Raw genomic sequence first — 18,204 nt, 5'->3', positions numbered from 1 at the left:
CCACCTGCTTTGAACGGCGTGTATCGCCGATAAATCTCGAGAGAATTGAACGAGACGGTGGAAAATTACATTACGCGTCGCGATTACTCACTTTTTAAACGAATATCTCGAGATTTATCTCATCTCAAGTGTCGATCAACCGTATAAACTTGGTAAAATACAACTTTTACGAAGTGCATTCACCGTTGAAAATAATATACGCGTACATATATATGGGAACGACTTTTTTTCGACTAGAATCGATGTAGAACGTCCACCTGCCTCTTCGACGGACGCCACTCCGTAACGCGATTGAACGATAATATAAGTGGACGACACCGATTTTTCGCGACGAATTTACGAGAATTCGAGATACGATCTCCTCGAGAATAATATCGAAACGAAGGAACGAATATCGTTTGCGCGGACAGATTGCATCGAAGTTATTATACGCGAGTCAATTATAAATTAACGCGTCGTAATTACGGGACGAGTTTTCGTTCTTTTTATTAATCAATTAACGGCGAAATTCGTTGACGCATCGATCGGTGTGAGCCGATATATACGTTTCAATACCTCGTCCTCTCCTCGTCAGTCGGCGAAGTTCTCGCTTGGATCCGAGAGATGCGCGCGAGAAGAACATGGAGGAACTTTGCACGTCTTCGATTCGTTGCGTTCCATAAATTCGTTTCTTACTCAATTTCACGCGCGCGTAACGAGCAGCAGCCGTAATGCACGCGGTAACTTTTGACTCGTACGATAATTTTTCACCGTCCGCCGCCTGTGCCCGAGAGAGTGAAAGGATTCTAACGCGTTTAATATCGTTCCCCCCCTCCCCCTTCTTTGATCCCCCGCTTATCCACGTACATCGCCGTTAACGAGAGGAATATCGCAGACCTTGCTATCGATACAATTTCTCGTCCTACGATTCGATTAATCCTCCCTCTTTCTTTTTCCAATATCTCAATTTAACTCTTGGAATTAACCCATTTTATAAATTGGAACGAGCCGAGGGAAAGATTAGCCTTTAGGGATTCTTTAAAAAGGAAATCTTAAGGAAAACTAAGCTAAACGAGAGAATCATGGGATTTTAATACGATTAATTAACGACGCGGTTATCTTAATCCGATTTATCGCGAATATTTTTCGAGAAGATTGGTGAAGTATCGGGAATATGGTTAAACGGTTAACGAAGCCGCCTCGACCAATCGTCGAGGTGCTTTCGCCTCGACTCGATGATAGCGCGCTCGAAAACACGGACATTTCGTATAATTACCCGTTTCCCTTGACCGGCTACTTAAGCTGGCCACGTCAGTTGCCAGCCTCAACCCTCGCGCTACCAGCAGTTAAGGATCGTGTAAACGTCCGGGCCCGAGCGGGCAGTTTTAATTGCTACGCCTATCTTCCGCGCGTACCAAGAGATGATGCGAGAGAAGAAGAGGAAGAAGAGGAGGAGGAGGAAGAAGAAGAAGTGAAGTAAGCACGAGGAGGAGGTAAGAAGGTGCGGGGGAATGGCGAAGAGAAGACGGGAGAAGGCAGACGGACCGCAAGAAAGAAGACGAAGAAGAAGAAGAAGAAGAAGATGCAGGAGCAACCATGGCGGGAGGAAAAGAATTTTAATTGCCAGGGCAACCGAAGGAAGTGAGAGAGAGAGAGAGAGAGAGAGAGTCAGGCTTATGGCTATATAGCAACCACCATGAGGTTGAGGTCGAGGCTGCTGTCCAGTACAGAGCTGGGAACCGAACAGCTTGGTAGCCAATGGGATCATATATCAACTACTGCTCCGGTAGGCAGAAACAAAATGGCGTCCGCGATTAGATTGTTGTTTCAAATCCCGAGAGGGGCGCGATTTCTCCTCTCCTCTCCTTTCTTTTTTCTTTTTTCTTCTTTCCTTCCTCGATCTTACGAAATACACCACGAATTTTCCATCCATATCGCTTTCCTCTTCCTCGCGGATTCAGATTTGACAAACAGAAATAAAATATTTCTTTGCGATCTTTTCCTTTTCTCTTTTCTTTTTTTTATTTACGATCGTTTCAATCAATGAAATCTCGAAGGAAACACGCTCCCTCGAGACCCTTGACCCGCATTTTCTCGCGCCAACACCTTTCGGCGTTGCAAAGGTGTTTCGTACACGTGTTAACGTAACGTAAAGGGAAGGCTGGTGTTCCGGGCGCAATTAACGGTGGGGGATGCTAATTTTGACCTATATATATAACATTTGTAAAAATGTTGGACGAGCATGTGCGTCTAACAATGCTCTTGAAGAAGAAACGTTTACCGTTCCTGACCTGTCGGGAGGCGGCGCCCGGCCACCTGCTCAAGGATTTCGCGCTCTTATCGCTGCTATATCCGTTACGTCGGTGGGCCGATACGAAATCCGGAAGAGGAATGCTCGAGCAATACTCTCGTACTGATACGCGCGTAAAAAGAAAGAAAGAGAGGCGAGGCAAAACAGTGCCACTTTCCGACGAGGAGGAAGTCGTATTTCAACCGGTTCAACCGCCCCGTTTGCTTATCACACTCCGTTTTCTCCGTTTTATCTATTTCCATTGCGAAACTTTCGTCTTCCATTTCTACGAACCGAATCATTTTTCGGAAAAACTGCGCGTCCCAAGTTTATCTCATCTCGTCGAGGGGAGGGAATTCGTTGGCAAAAGTTTTTCTGGTCCGAGTAGGAAATTAGGAAACGGAATGATCTGAGCAGGGCGATACAATAGGCCTGGAAAGGATTACGTTATCCGTGCTCGTTAAGCGGAGGAAAACAGGCACGATGCACCTTGCGCAACGCAACGCGAAACAGGGACACGGTAGTATCCATCAAGGTGTCGGTCTTGGCTGGGTGTTTGTGCGTGCGTGTGTGTGGGTGGTTGGAGCTCAGCTGTTGGCACACACCTGCCAACCAGCCAGAGTTGCGCGAGCACCTTTATACGCACTGTCCACGTCGCCTCCTCCTCACCGTTGCATTTACATACGCGCGGTTCGCGCGAACACAATGTAATTGTTACCTCGTAATGCATGTTCCGTGGCGCATCGCCGTTTCCCCTCGACGTCTCACTCACCGAGCCACCGCCTCGAGGATCTCGCCTTCGTGAGTTTCTTTCGAACGAGAGAGAGAGAGAGAGAGAGAAGAAAAGGGAAGAAAGAAAGGAAGGAAGAAAGGAAGGAAGGGAAAAAAATAGAGCAGCGGAGGAATTGAAGTTGAAATTTATCGAAAGGTGTTCTTCCGTGAAGTGGAACGAGATAAAAGGATAGGGACGAGGATGGAGAGAGTGGAGATGCGATTGATATGAAAATGAAACGAGATTCTTGCACAACCCGGTTTCTTCGCGCCGGGGATCAACGTGCACAACTGGATCTAGATTACGATTAATTACACGCCACTTGACACGCACACTTGTTGTTTCCCTTAGTTAGGAAAGCTAAGTTTACCACTCTCGTTCCTCGAATCTTCTTCACGCCGATGATTCTCCCCGCTTTATCCGTTTAACGAATCTCATCGAGAGCCGCGATGCAACGTGCAACGCATTTCCGCTTTTCCATTTCGCGTCTTATCCTTCCATCTTATTTCTCGTTGTTTCTTTCTTTTTACAATTGTCTTTCTCTGATCTTCTTAATTTTTTCGATCATGATACAATGCAATGATATCGTGACAATCGAGATTCCATCCAAAATCCAAAGCAGTGGAAACCACTTACGATATTCTCTATACTCGAAAGTTTCTCGAAATCCGTTCCCATGGTTCTCGCGAAAGAAAGCGAGAAATACCGTTTCGAGAAATTCCGTTTGAAAAGGAATGTTTCTCGTTTCCTCCGCGCGAGTTTTACTTTACGATTATGAGTGGTACACTTGTGAGTATAAGACTCACCCGTCCCGGTTAAGACTGTAACAACTGGAGGATAAAAAAACGGATGGGCATAAAGTGTGGTGGACACGATGGACGCGGGGAAAGGATTTGATTTCTCCGGGAGAAGGAGGAACGCGAGTGTATAATACGAGGGGCGGGGAGGAGGAGAGAAGTCTTTCTCTCTCTCTCTGTCTGTCTGTGGCCGGTCGGTCGCGGGCTACGTGGAAACCCAGGCGATTAAAAAAATATGACGAGCATTCATTTCCACGATCATAAAATCATTAGCATAAGAATTCCTCTACCTGCTCGCCAACGGACGCCAAGGCCCTCTCTCCCCGACCCTCCTCCATTCGTTCCCCCCGTTCGTCGGTCGGGAGGAGGCGCCCCCGGAGACTTCGTTCGATTTTCGTCCTCGTGTTTTTTTTCTTTTTTTTTCTTTTTTTTTTTTACAACCCGTTCCCCGCCCTGATTTATAAACATATAATGTGACGAGGGTGTGGTCCCGCTACCACATAATGATAGGCCAACGTTAATTACGTTTGGTTAAGTCGTTCAACCTCCTCCCCTTCCCTCCGTCCCTTCGAAACGCGACCGCCAACGCGAAAATTAGCCGCCCTCCAGCCACGCCGTGATATATTACGCCGAAAGATTACGACGTTCGACGGTTTGACGCGTCGTCGCGCGAGTGTTAACTCGATCGAATTTTGTTCCACGACCGTGGATAAATGGATTGCTAAAAGGAGATGCTATTTTACGGAATTCTCGATCTTCTCGAGGGCGGAGAATTTTTTCAGGAAAGGAAAAGGAAAAAGCGGACGAGATCTTCGCGAGACTTTAATTAGAGAAATGGTGCGCGTGTCTGTATTTGTTCCCGAAGGTGGCGGATCGAGCGGCCAAGGATTGGCAGGGTGGAAAGCATTGTTTTTCCCTTTGTGGGGGCCAGGCAGGCCAGAGGAATTCCCCGGCCAGGCCGTACGAATCTTCTTTTGTAGAGGGGGGGAGAAATGATAAAATATCCCCGGCCCGCACCTTTCTTTCGAGTCGTGTGGAGATCAAACACCGTTGGCTAGTAGAGAGGAGAGAGACTCCCACAGTCTAAATGGTGAGGCGAGTTGAAATATCGCGCCGGGCCTCCCTATATGTTAATCTCCGCATTAGCATAATACCGTGATTCTTCAAGGATCATTTGGAAATGCAAATAAATAATTTATAATAATAAGAGCAGACGGCCTGTTGTGGCAGCCAACGCATTGCCAACGTGAGGCACCGCGCGGGGACCACCGCACGACCCCGTCGTAGTTGCGCCTGTAAATCTAATCGAGATATCTGCCGGCTCGTCGCTCCTTTTCTTGTCACGACAAAAACCGATGGTGTGTTCGGGGATTGGCCTATTTTCTGCCTCGCTACCGTTTCGTAGCCCGCCCATTCCTCCTCACATATATCTTCATCGCTTTCTCACATATACATCTTCTTCTCGCCAATCATCCCCGCTGAATTTTCCTTTCCATCGATCTGAATTTTTCTCCACTCTCGAGAAACGAAAATTCCTCGACAAAGTTAAATTTTTCGATCGGACGATACTTGTGCCATGATACGAGATTGGAATTCGCGAAATAGGATGGAGAATGGTCTCTCTCTCACTCTCACTCTCGAGTGGTAACACCAAACACAAACCGGACTTTATGATTTTCTTGTGGCGAGCCGTATCGAGAGTATCCGGCTACTTTACGATCTCTAACCAGCCTCGAATTTACGCGGACGTTTATAACCGGGCCACGTGAATGAGACGCGCGTTTCGATTTCCATCGGGGCCCTCGTGTGTCGAAAACACAGCCTTTACAGGGCATAAATAAGGTATAAGCGTGTTGGTCGAGGGGATAGTCGAGGCGCAGGTGTACCCTCGTGTGACGTGTTTTTGATGTGTTACGTGTTAATATACCGGGATATGGCTCTCCACTGTTCCTCCACCCAGTGTCGCCCGTGTCCCAACCCCTTTAATGGGGGCCCTCGAAAACGCTCGTGAACGCTCTTCCAAGAAATCGTCGCTTTTTCTTCTTTTCTCTTTTCTTTTCTTTCTTTTTTTTTATGAAGTCATTATTATCCTCGCGAAAACGTTTCATTCGCGTTTACGCGCGAATAATCTCGGCGAATAAGATCTCGGCAAAGGGTATTAGGTATTGTTATTAATCGGTCGATATCGAGCGTGCTGGACACGCGATCCAAGTAAATGTCGCGATAATTTCGTTTTTCCTCTCCCTCTCTCTGAGATTTCGCTTCGAAATGCTAACGAGTGGAATTTCTTTTTTCCCTTTGTTCGTTACACGCGCACACTGTGTCGGAGGAAAGAGGAGGAGGAGGAGGAAGAAAATAGAAAAAGATCGTAACACGGGTACACAACCGAGCTAATCACAGAGAGATCGTTCCACCGGCCTGACAGATGCGCGTGTATTTTGCATAGAGTGGATTTATAAATCCCTTATCAGCTTATTATCTCGCAAGATTCCCCCGTGTGGATGCATATATATATATATATATATATATTTATATATATATATACACGCGCGAGGCGAGGAGAAACGTGGCAGCGGTCGAAAAAACGACGAACGGGGAGAAAGGGGGAGAAAGAGAAGTGGGAGTATCATTCGTGTACGCGAATGCGTACAAGTGGAAGGCAGAAAGAGGACTCGCGACTCGAACGCGAAAGGGGAGAAAGAGAGAGGGAGAAGAGGAAGAAAAATAGTATATATATATATATATAGAGAGAGAGAGGCAGAAGGAGGAACGATGAAAAGTAGTGGGGAAGGGAGGAGGGTGAAAGAGGCGGAGGGAGAGATACAGTGACAAATGAGAGCGACTACAAATTGCACTTTCCGGCTCTCATTCTCATTCGACTCTCGTTTCTCTCTCTCTCTCTCTCTCCCTCTCCCTCTGTTCCTCCCATTCGTCGGATCAGAGCGGACGGGTAAATGTTGCTCTGGCCCACCTCTTTTATTCCTCTTCCACCACGGCCTACCTCCATTTATCCTCCTTCGTGATAATACTTCACGCTCGAATAACGAAAACTACTCACAGCGGGTCGGTGCAATTCCGGTTATTGGTAAGGACCATCTCGCGATATTCGTGCCAGCTCGTTCCGACTTTCATTCTCGTTCCCCTTCATACCGTTCCACCCCATCACCGTTCCATCCGCGTGAGATAAAATTCTCATCTCCCGACTCGAATCTCGTCCAGGCCCAATTCCTTCTGTGCGAGTAAGATCGAAAAATTGGGATATCTTCTTCCGAGATCTCGCTAGAGATTTCAACAAGTGCTTCGAGAGATCTCCAAACGTTTCGAGGATATACATCGGCCGGGTGGTCGTAAATTTTCTGCTGGGTATATTGCGGCATAGGTCGATCCGCGGGGCAGCTAGCCTAATTTCGACCGGAACTCGAGCATCCGCGAAGAAATACGCGAACGAACGCGCCGCTCGGCCGGCTCGTTATTCAGCCGGGGACCGGTGGGGGCGAGGATGTTATATCGTGGCAGAGGCTAAAGAGTAGATAGGAGGGGTATTCTCGGTGAGCACTCGCCTTCGTCGTGGCTTGCTGCCGTTGTAATAACCCCCGTAGATCATGCGCACGCACACCAACCTCTCTCAACCTCTCTCCGGGCCGGGTACAACAACATTGTGCGGCACACGGCCTCGAACACCACCAGGTATTATTCATTGAACGGAGGATGGAGGAGCGGCCCGATCCGGCTTCGAAACGACGCACGACACAGTTTCACTTGGCGGGAGCAGCCCCTAACACCGCTCCTCTCGATCGTCGATGCTTTATCGAGGGAACGGGGAGTAAAATCGATGCATATTTGCCGGGTTTCCAGAAAGGATTCGACGACGCGTTCCGAATGATAGGAATCATCTTGCCGCGTTTCTTTCTACTCTAAGTTACTCTAAAATAATACCGTCGTGTTTCGAATGGTGTTGAGATTTTCGTTCCGCGAAATGAAGAGGAAACAAGGCGAATTAACATTCTACGAAGAAGATCCTCGGAATACGATCGAGCAACGGTGTGTTGTCCGAGTGGCAAGAAACGAATGAAGCACGAAGAAGAAGGGGAAAGCGGCGAAAGTTTGGCTCGAGACGACTAGCAGCCCGTATAACTCGTGGTTCGGACAGATTTATACGAGCAGCTCGGTGGAACACGACGCTCGGTGAGAACTGTCTCGAGAATTCGCTCTTCCATCACGGATCCTGCTTCTCCGTAATATATATACTCGATCGGAACCTCTTCGAAAACTAAATACCTTGGAATCATCTCTTCGTTTAATTATTCTTCCATTCCAAACAACGATTCTATATATATATATATAGCATCTTTCTCTTCGTGGATTATAAATATTCCACCCTTTCTCGTTTCGTTTCGAGATTCCTTTAGCTTCTCTTAATCGAAAGTAAGGCGACGACGAATACACCTCGAGAAATGGAGGAACCAACACTCGCGTGCCTTGGCGACGACCCTGGCTGTTTGTTCCTCGATAAATCACACGCTCCTCGATGCTCGGAATCCTCACAATTGTATTATTTATGAAACTATCAATAGGGTAATTTATTCTTCAACGGGCCCCTCTCGGCGACGATTTATCGCCGGCAAGGCGAAAAATGCTGCGCTTTTTAATCCGGACTCTGTCCGGCCGCGGCTTGGAGTCGCGCGAACCTACAATGTTCCCCGTGATTTATCAATCGGCTCGCGGAGGATTAACAGTCGCCGCGGAACCGGTAATAGTCGATCGATCGATCGATACGTTGGAAAAAGAAAAACGAGGAGGAGAACCGCGTCAAATTAATGGATCTCTCGTAGAGGACCTTAATCGATCGAAATCCATCCTTTGGGGATACGCTCCCGATTAATCCCTCTCCGTATTTCGCGTTTTCAAGGGACGCGGCCCGTTCATGCCTCGTTGAACGATCCTCGGATCCGGTTTTCGTTGCAGGATTTTTCGTGACTCTCGAGCCAACCCTTTCGAGGTGGACGGTTAAGGCGAGGTGCGCGCGACCATGATGATTTATCAATAGGTTTAACGAGAGGATTTACAGGAGCGGTAATGAGGGCCTCTTAATCCTCTTACATCGTCGTTTAAGCGTCGTTCCCGCGACAGTCGCACGAGATCTTGTCCACTAACGATACTCGTTGTTATTCCTTAAATCTCTCTTCTCTGTGGTCGGGTTAAATTTTTCTTCTTCAGGAAAATTAATAGAAATTTGTGTTCAATTTTATCATTCTTACGTTCCATATATATTTATACATGTACATGGAGGAGAAGGAAGCGAGAAGACGGATAGAAAAGTTGGCTCAACGGCTCGTGACTAATTATTCTCTTAATTGAGGCGGTTTTCGCGTCCACGCGCTTCGAGTGTCGCACGCGTGCAACCGTGTCTGCGGGGTTACGTGGCCGGCACGCGACATAAATGCAACACTGCAAGCTACGCATCATGCGTGCTGGACTCATGTGCGGTCCTCGGTGTACGCGTTTCTTTATAAAGTCGGGAGAACCATCCTCCTCCTCCTCCTCCTCCTCCTCCTCTTTTTTCTTGGTTCGTTTCTCTCTCGCAGCGTTTCGTGACCGGCAGGCATTAATTATGTGTCATGCCCTTTAATACGAATCTGGCTTTATGACGCGAAGGAACGAGAGACAGAGAGAGAGAGAGAGAGAGAGAGGGGAGGAGGAAAAAAGAAGGAAGAAGAGGCGAAGACAAAAGGACGTTCCCGGGGACGGAATTATTTTTTCGCGTCTGGCCACCGGGCCGTGGAATCCTCTTCTCCCTCCCTCCTCGTCTCTATTTCTCCCCGTGTCTTCTATTTCGTCGGAACGATATTTATTCGGCGTTCTCTGACGAGGGTCCAGCTGTTTTCGTCCATCCATGATTTCTGTGAAACGACGAGAGTTTGATTGCGGTCCGGTTGACTGATTGGACGGTCCCGGCCTCGGACGTCGAGTCACGCTTGCGAAAAATATTCGCGAATATTCCAGCTCGATTCGCCCTGGATGCTGTAACGATCTCCTCCTCCTTCTCCTTCTCCTTCTCTTTCTCGTTCTCCTCTCCTCTCCTCTCTTCTCTCTCCTCTTCTTCTCTTCTTTTCTTTTCTTTTCTTTTTTTTCACCACGAAAAAAAGCCAGCCGCTAGAATTCGAAACGAAATACGAACCGGACGATGGATCGGTGTAAAAGGAAGAGTGTAAGGGGGAGGGGGAGGAGAGTCGGTGGCACAAAAAGCGAGGGAAAATCCATCGATCACGCGAGGCGATGCAAAGACGCACGGGGGAGGCGGGGAGAGAAGATGTACGTGCGTCCGTTGTTCTGTAATCTGGCGAGGATCTCTCTCTCATCCGGGGCCGTGTGTCATCTCAATCGGTGTGCCCGACCGAAAAATTTTCGTCCCGTTCCCCCGGTGCCGCCGTTTCGCCTAATAAAATCATCTGCATCCGGGCCACGAATTATCTGACGAATTCATCTGCTTATCGAGCAATAAAATGGCCCCTCGCGCGTCCACCTTCTTCGCCGATGCTATCTCTCCTCTCTTCTCCACCTTTCTCTTCCCTGGCTCCCCCTTTCCTTCCTTCCTCGCGTAGGTGCCTAGACACATTGTGGCGCCATCCTCACAGACGAACCTCTCCCTCTCTCTCTCTCTCTCTCAAGAGAGAGGAACGTACACGCGCATATATACCTCCCTTCCTCGAGTTGCTCGATTTTTTACATTCGGATCGTCGGGCGCGATCGAGAGATCGCCGCCGCGCTTCGAGTTTAATAAGGAACCTTTCCCCTCCCGTGTTATTTATAATCCCGCGAGGAAACTGTTTCTCATAATCTCATCTAGAAATCTTGGAGCCATCGGGCGTACGCGTATATCCTCTCCTCCCAGACTCCTGTTTTTTTTTTTCGAGGTTTTCGTGGCGATAAAGCTGCGCACACGAAAAGTGGTGCGCGAGCGATCGATTAATTTTCATTGAGAGATGGATTTCTAGAATTTTCCGACCAGAGAGGTTTCGAAGAGAAGTGTTGGTCTCGATTCGAACGAGGAGGAGAGAGGTTTTCCTTTATGGCGATATTCGTTCCCTCCCTGGTCGTAAAGTTGTCGCGCAGAGGGCAGGTATCGGGCCGTGCAATAAAAGAAACGTTAATTTCCTCGCGTTAAAGTTATTATTTATCGATATACGAGGTAATCTCGGTGGCGAGATCAAGGGAGGATGGTTAGTCGGCCCCCGATATTCACCCGAAACTGCGAGCCAAACTCGCAGCATTCCTCGTCGCATTTTATTATCTCGATCGTTCATAAATTTCGTTACAATACAAGTATAAAGTATCCACCGCCTCCGCGATACGAAAAAAGGTCGTCCAGGGTCCGGAGATGTTCCTCGCGTGGAGCATTGTCATCGTTCGCCCAACTTTTCGATGATCAATTATACCACGTTAAAATCGTATATATATTTATTGAATTCCTATCTCTCGGAAAGCAATGGCGAGAAATCGAAATCGAAAAAATATATAACGCGAAAATTATAATCTCAAATGTAACGAGAGAATATACATATATATATACTTCGAGTTATTTTTTCTTTATTATCTTCTTTTTCTTTATTATCTTTCGATAAAATTTTCGAAAAGGTGATGGATAATGATACAATTTTCGATCAATAAATCAGACAAATATTCCAATATATCGCATCATCAATATATTTCGAGTGTTTGCGAAACAATTGTGATATAATGCAAGTATGGTGGATGACCAAGAGCCTAAGCATACACGCAACGAAAAATGATAATTATTACAATGTTATTTCTTAACGCTCGTTGCGTTCTAGGTATCTCGTCTCTCTCTCACTCTCTCTCTCTCTCGATCACTCACACGTTCTCTCTCTTTCTCTCTCTCTCAATCGCTCGCTCGTTCTCTCTCTCTCTTTCTGTATTTACAGAATATCACACACAATAGAAATTACAATAGTACAATATTTTACAAGTTTTACTTTTCCCATTCTCTCTTTTTTCTATCGTCCTCGTAGATTCTCGCTTTTTCGCCATCTAGTAGATAGTACTAACTAAGTAATACTAATAATAGTATTAATATATACAACACTAGGTCGCATTTCTTTTTTTTTTCTTTTTTTTTCTCTTTTTCTTTTTTTTTTTATTTTTTTTTTTTTTTTTATTTTTTTTTATTGTTTTTTTCCTTTTTCTTTTTTTCTTTCTTTTCTTTTTTTTTTTTTTTTTTTTTTTTTCGTTCAACTTTTCGCAACCAAGCACCGATCGTGCCCGGCACTAAAACATCGTTTCGCTCCACTATCACAACGTTTTAATTAAAATCCGCGAAGAAGTGCGTACGATTGGTCGAGGAACGATTAAACCGGAACCCTCGACGAGTCCCGATCTTTTGTTTCGCGATTGATAAATCGAGGCACGAACGTGGCTTGAATTACGCGAACCGCCGCCGTTGGAAATTGCTTTCGTCTAATTCGTAACGCTGTGATTGCCGAGACACGATTTTTCGTGTTCGAGAACGCGTCATAACATCTCTCTCTCTCTCATTCACTCACTCACTCACTCATTCATTCACTCTTTCTCTCACTCTCTCTCTCACTCTCTCTGTATTTCTTTACCATATATTGTTTAAACCATTCGATTTAATCCATATTTACAATCATCACAACCATTACTTGCAATCCGGATAGAGGTAACTTGATTCATTGGACATTGAATCCTTGATCATGTTATTGTTGATCCAATTATTCTACGCTCGCCGTAGAAATTGTTAGCTATCGGATAATACGATCCTCCGTTTTTAAATCTTTTCCTAAGTTCCACGAATATCACCGCGTGAAATAAATACCAACGTTACTCGAAAGACTGATCTCGTCTCGTTCTAACTCTTTGTTTAATTTCGCATCTATCTATGTATCCTGTATCGTTCGAAACGAATTTGTTAGAACGGACGAAAACAGCGTTTCGAGATAAACTTTCTCGATTTTTTTAACCGAGAATCGATCGAATCCCGATTTTATCGAGAAAATTTTATAGGAATAAAAATTTTTAAAGTATCCTTTCGAAAAATTCCAAATTCTTATTAATTCTTTAAAGATAATTTTTCCTTTATTTTTCCATCGATAATACATTCCGATTAAAAATTTGTCAAACTTATTCGAAAAACAAGTTATTCCTTTTCCCCACGTGTGGAAACATGATTTAACTAAAGATAATTCCAGAGGGTAATTTCAAGCAATATTTTCCTTTACAAAAAACACTTTCGTTTAGCCATTGTTAACGAATTTGATAATATTGATAACAACATTGGAAAAATCACTAGTAGCTACGTGTCACGTACCGTGCTCCTATTGTTGTACAAAAATGAATTACAATAAAAAAAAAATAATAAACGCGTAAACTTCAAATTTGTACAAAAATTTTAGCATAAACCGATTCACGCACATTTTCTCCAACATCCTCCCCCTATATACAAATTACCATTCTCTCCAACTGGTTCGAATAAACGTTCAGTTCTCTTCACATTCTCCCTCTTTCCCCGCGTAAATCTTCCCCTTTGGCCCTTTCTTGCACTTGTTCTCCACCAAAAGATTCTTCCATCCCGATTCTCGACCGTTGATCAACATTAGTAGCCACCTTGTTCCTCGATCCCTCGATTCCTCGATCCCTCGATTTCTCGATTCCTCGATCCCTCGATTTCTCGATTCCTCGATTTTCTCGGTTTCCTCGGCTTCCTCGGCTTCCTCGATTTCCTCGGTTTCCTCGATTTCCTCGATTTCCTCGATTTCTCGATTCCTCGATCCCTCGATTTCTCGATTTCTCGATTCCTCGATCCCTCGATTTCTCGATTTCTCGATTCCTCGATTTCTCGATTTCTCGATTCCTCGATTTTCTCGATTTCTCGATTTCTCGATTTCTCGATTTTCTCGGTTTCCTCGGCTTCCTCGGTTTCCTCGGCTTCCTCGGCTTCCTCGGTTTCCTCGGCTTCCTCGATTTCTCGATCCCTCGATTCCTCGATTTCCTCGGCGGCGGAGGGAACTAGTAAGCGGTCGCTTGGTGATGCATCAGCGGGTTGAAGTGATGCGCGCCGAGGTGATGGGGAGGCGGTGGACCCGGCAACGGGCTGTGCTGGGGACCGACCGTTGGCGGCTGACAGACGTACCACTCCGTCAACTCTGGGCCCCTGGTCGAGGGATGGCTCGACGGTGGGTTGGTCGTGGTGGTTGTCGGGACGACCGGGGGCGGCTGCGGCGACTCGGTGTGCCCGGTCACGGACAAGCTACCCCCGCTGCTGCTGCTCTCTTCACCCTCGCTCTCGTAACCCCCTCCTATCTTGCCCTCGCCCAGGGTCATGCCGTGCACCTGGAACCAGGAGGCGGGGCTTAACGTTAGACGCTCGCGGGAAATTTCGAGCTAGGAGGTAAGGTTCGAGGGCCGCGCTGGCTTGGTTAGTCGGTTAGGATTTGTCAGGGGTGGATGGATGGAATGCTGAGGGGAGGAGGGGAAAGCGAGAAGGAATCGATAAGAGAAGAGTTTTGCGAAATAAACTCGGAGATAAACTAAAAGGGTTATAATTGGGGATGGTAATTGGTATTTCGCTCGAGGAAGATTTTATAGAAGAGTAGAAGAGTGATTGATTTGGATAAAGATTCGCGTCTCGATCGCGTTGTGGTGGAGAAGAGTTATCGGAGATGAAGGAAGGGAGTGATCGGGCGAGCAAAAGGAGCGTGCGTTAGTTAAAACCGGGATCAGGGAGATCGGTAGGTTTACCCATTTATCCGGCTCTGTCTCTCCCTCTCTCTTTCTCTCTCTCTCTCGTTCTCTCTCCTTCTGGTCCTTCGTTCATAATTCAGTGAGCAAATCTCGACGACTGGCTTCCGCGAATCACAGGCCGGCGAAAAGCGTGGAGAAGCGAAAGGCGCTCTCGCTCCTATCCGACGAACCTATCGCGCACGTATCTCGGGAGTTGCCTTTTGGACGGTTCTGCTTCTCTTTCCGTCTTCTCTCCCCGCGTGCGCCACGGATAATTTCCTATTAAGATTCCGTAGCCGTTCGTGCATGAATACCCTTTGGATACCCGGCAGCAGCCACTCTTCCCACAACCGTTTCTCTCTCTCTCTCTCTCTCTCTCTTTCACTCTCTCTCTCTCTCACTCTCTCTCTCTCTCTTGTTTTTTATTTTTACTTTCCAGCCGTTCCAAACGTGTCCACTATCGTTTCCTAGCGTGAAACGAAATGGCAAACACGATAGGCCCCTTCCTCAGATAGTGAGTCTGGTGCGAGGGAACGATCTACAGATTAAGCCGAAATAATATGGAAAAAGAAGAAAAGAAGAAAAGCGATTAATTAATTATGGAGCAAAGCATCCGATTCGCCTTCTTGGAACATGGTCGAATAATGGATTTGTAAGAAGGAAAGAAAAGTTCAATTCTGTGACTCGAACTGGGGAAAAAAAAAAAAAAAAAAGAAAGAAAGAAAGCTCAAAATCATCGAATCGAAATTCGTTGAGCACGAATGGATTAAATTGATAGCAGGGGGGGGATAGAAGGGGATCGGAGTCATTTGAGGATTGCGCACGTACCTTCATATGTTTGCGCAACGAGCTAGGATGGGTATACGACTTGTCGCAGCCGGAAACTCGACAATTGTAAGGCTTGTCGGACGTGTGGACGTGACTGTGCTTCTTGCGGTCGCTGCTGTTCGCGAACCGCCTCTCGCAGCCTGAGTATTCACACTTGAACGGTTTCTCGCCTGGAAAAAGAAGACGGGAATTAATGACTTTGTAATTGAGTCCGGCTCGCTCCGCTGTGTCTACGTCTTCGCGCGCTCCGATACTTAATTGAAATCTGCTTCCTCCTGGAGGAGAGACGTAACTCTAGGGATAGAAAATGTTAACCACGTTTCCTTTTCCTCCCTTTCCGTCCACCGTTTCCCATTTAATCGCAACGATCCAGATCGTTCGTTTTATTCCAAATTTACCTAATCTCTTACGTAGATCGTTCCTCCCCTATTGCCGAGAGAATCGAGACTTTAGATCTCTTCTTTCTCAAATTTTTAACATGTTTCGCAATCACGTCTTGCTTATCGCTCGCGAAATAAATAATTTCGAAAAGCTACAACGTCTTGGAAAGCTACGCGCAATTCCAAGAGGATGGAAATATTATTCTATCGGTTCTATTCCACGGATCTTAGAAGCCTCGAGGGAGGAGGAGATGTTGTCTTGAAACATTTCTAAACACGTTAACTACCAGCAGCGATTATCCGGTGCGGCAAGGGATGCGTTGGAAAAGCATTTTCTCCGGGGGAGATGCTCGCGGGGTTTCTCGTTCAACTCACAATAGCCTGCTCGAAATGCGATCGCATCGCTTTTACATCATGATTTCGCGAGTATCTTGATGAGCAACGGTGGAACATTCTCTCCTCCGGTTGGCCCGGGGGCGAGGAGAGGCGCAATGATATCGAGAGATAAGCTTCCTCTGCACACGAATAGCCGCCGCCGCCGCCGTCGTCGTCGTCGTCGTCGTCGTCGTCGTCGGGGCGCAACGAGACCGTGTGGCGTGACTCTTATTTATTTCCACCGGAAGTTGACTGGAATATATTTTACCGTCGGCTCACACCCCGCCAACGTCCTCCACCCGTATACACTCCCTTTTTCCGGCCTCCTTCCTCCTCTCGACTCTCTCTCCCTCCCTCTCTCTCTCTCTTTATCCGAGAAGAAGCGATGGAGACGCGAGAACAGGAAGCGCAAACTTGGCGGATTTTTTTATGGGGAAAATGGTGGAGGCCAACTTTGCCCTCCCTTTTAAGCTCAAGGGGAGAGAAAAAGGGGAATTCCTAGAGATTCAACGTTTGTCCAACGTTTATATATATATATATATATATATATATATATATATATATGTATTCTTTTCTCCCCGTGGAAATCGAGGGAAATGATGTTCCAAGGATACTTCGCGCGAAGCGAAGAAAGAAATCGATATTCCAACGATTCCCTCATTTTCAACTTGTTGTTGATCGAGACAAATTCCGAATAAAGGATCCAGTTTCGAATTCCATGATTCAAGAACGGACAAACAACTCCCCCCTCCGCAATAAGAGGATCCTACTGGCATTTGAAAATACCTTTTTATCTTGACGCGCATTTCCATCCCATTTTTCTTTTTTTTTTTTAAACAAAACTCGCAACTGCGATAGGGAAATTAATTTTTCCTCCATTCCTCCATGTATCTATGAAAGTCGCGTATATAATATAAATAAGCGGTCGACGGGACGAGCGAGCGCGGGGATGGTGGGTTTTCGCGTACGTGGATCGGGGGCGACGTGGTCGTTATTCATCTCACGTGTGAAAAGCGCGATAACATTGCCGTGTTACGGTGACGTATCGCCGCGACACAGATTATATTTAAATCGGTTGGACGTGTGTCGGGGTGCGGGTACTTATGGCAGCGGCGTCATAAGAAGGCGTCTTAAATATTTATGAAGCTGGAAAGATAGCGGTCCGCGCGATCGCGCGCCCGGTGTCGCCGTCTTATCTGACGTTTCTCCGGCCTCCTCCTCGCTCCCCTCTTCTCCCTTCCCTTCCCTTCCCTTCCCTCCTGCACCTCGACCATCGCGCTCAACGTTTCAACGTTTCGTTCGCAATTTGCCCAACGATATACGCGCGTAACCGCGAACCGTATCGAGAAACTTTATTAGGGAAAATTTACGATCCCTCCTTCCCTCCCCCTCCGCGCGTGGTTTTATCTGATCGAGGAGCAAGAGAGGAACTACAGTTTGTATTATTTATACTTCCTTTCCATCGTAACGAAAGATCCTAAGGTAAGCTCTAGGCTACACGCGAAAGACAGAGTTATCGGGTTACGATCTTGGATCTCTTGGAGCGGACTCGAGGAGGAAATTAGGTCAGCCACCTAATTCGTAGCTTTTTCTTTTTTGTGTCGGAATACAGAGATCGTTGCTATCGACGAGCCTCGTTTCGGAGAGGGTGGGGAATGGATTCGCATTTTTTATTCAGAAATTATTCTGGAGACGATGAAATTTTCGTCGATTCGTATTTTTGTTTCGAGAAGAATTGAAATTGATATTTTTAAAATTTGTTGGATCAAAGATTCGTTTTCATTTAGTATTCAATTTTCAATTCTTAATTCTTGCTAATAAATTGCTCGCGCATTTTATTATAATCCGAGTATCATAACGATCCCCATCTTGATTTCCAGATTCTCGATCTCGACTCATCCTCGGTGTCTCCACCCATCGATTCGCACCTCCTCGAGGAAGCCTCTCGATGGCCAATCGAGACGGGGTTCGGTTGGCTCGAGGTGGCAAGAGGCCGGTTATCCCTCACCGGTGTGAAAGAAAAGA

At 46.5% G+C, this 18,204-nt stretch overlaps 2 protein-coding genes across 6 annotated transcripts in view; one reads left to right on the top strand and one right to left on the bottom strand.

Moving 5' to 3' along the window:
* Positions 1-18,204, top strand: part of LOC100577759 — a 123,362-nt gene that overhangs the window by 25,599 nt on the left and 79,559 nt on the right. The gene's annotated exons all lie outside the window — the stretch shown is intronic.
* The window catches only part of LOC100578824 (zinc finger protein ZIC 4), a 31,367-nt gene continuing 26,907 nt past the window's right edge, over positions 13,745-18,204 (bottom strand). The window contains exons 2-3 of the mRNA XM_003250427.4: positions 15,425-15,594; positions 13,745-14,206 (exon numbers count right to left, since the gene is read on the bottom strand). Coding sequence (XP_003250475.1) covers positions 13,883-14,206; positions 15,425-15,594 — 494 coding nt within the window. The 3' untranslated portion in view covers positions 13,745-13,882. The remainder of the gene's footprint in view (positions 14,207-15,424; positions 15,595-18,204) is intronic.

This window comes from Apis mellifera, linkage group LG10 (genome assembly GCF_003254395.2).
Source record: "Apis mellifera strain DH4 linkage group LG10, Amel_HAv3.1, whole genome shotgun sequence".
Classification (NCBI taxonomy): domain Eukaryota; kingdom Metazoa; phylum Arthropoda; class Insecta; order Hymenoptera; family Apidae; genus Apis; species Apis mellifera.
The sequence above is the reverse complement of the archived record's forward strand: the minus strand, read 5'-3'. Positions and strand labels throughout refer to the sequence as shown.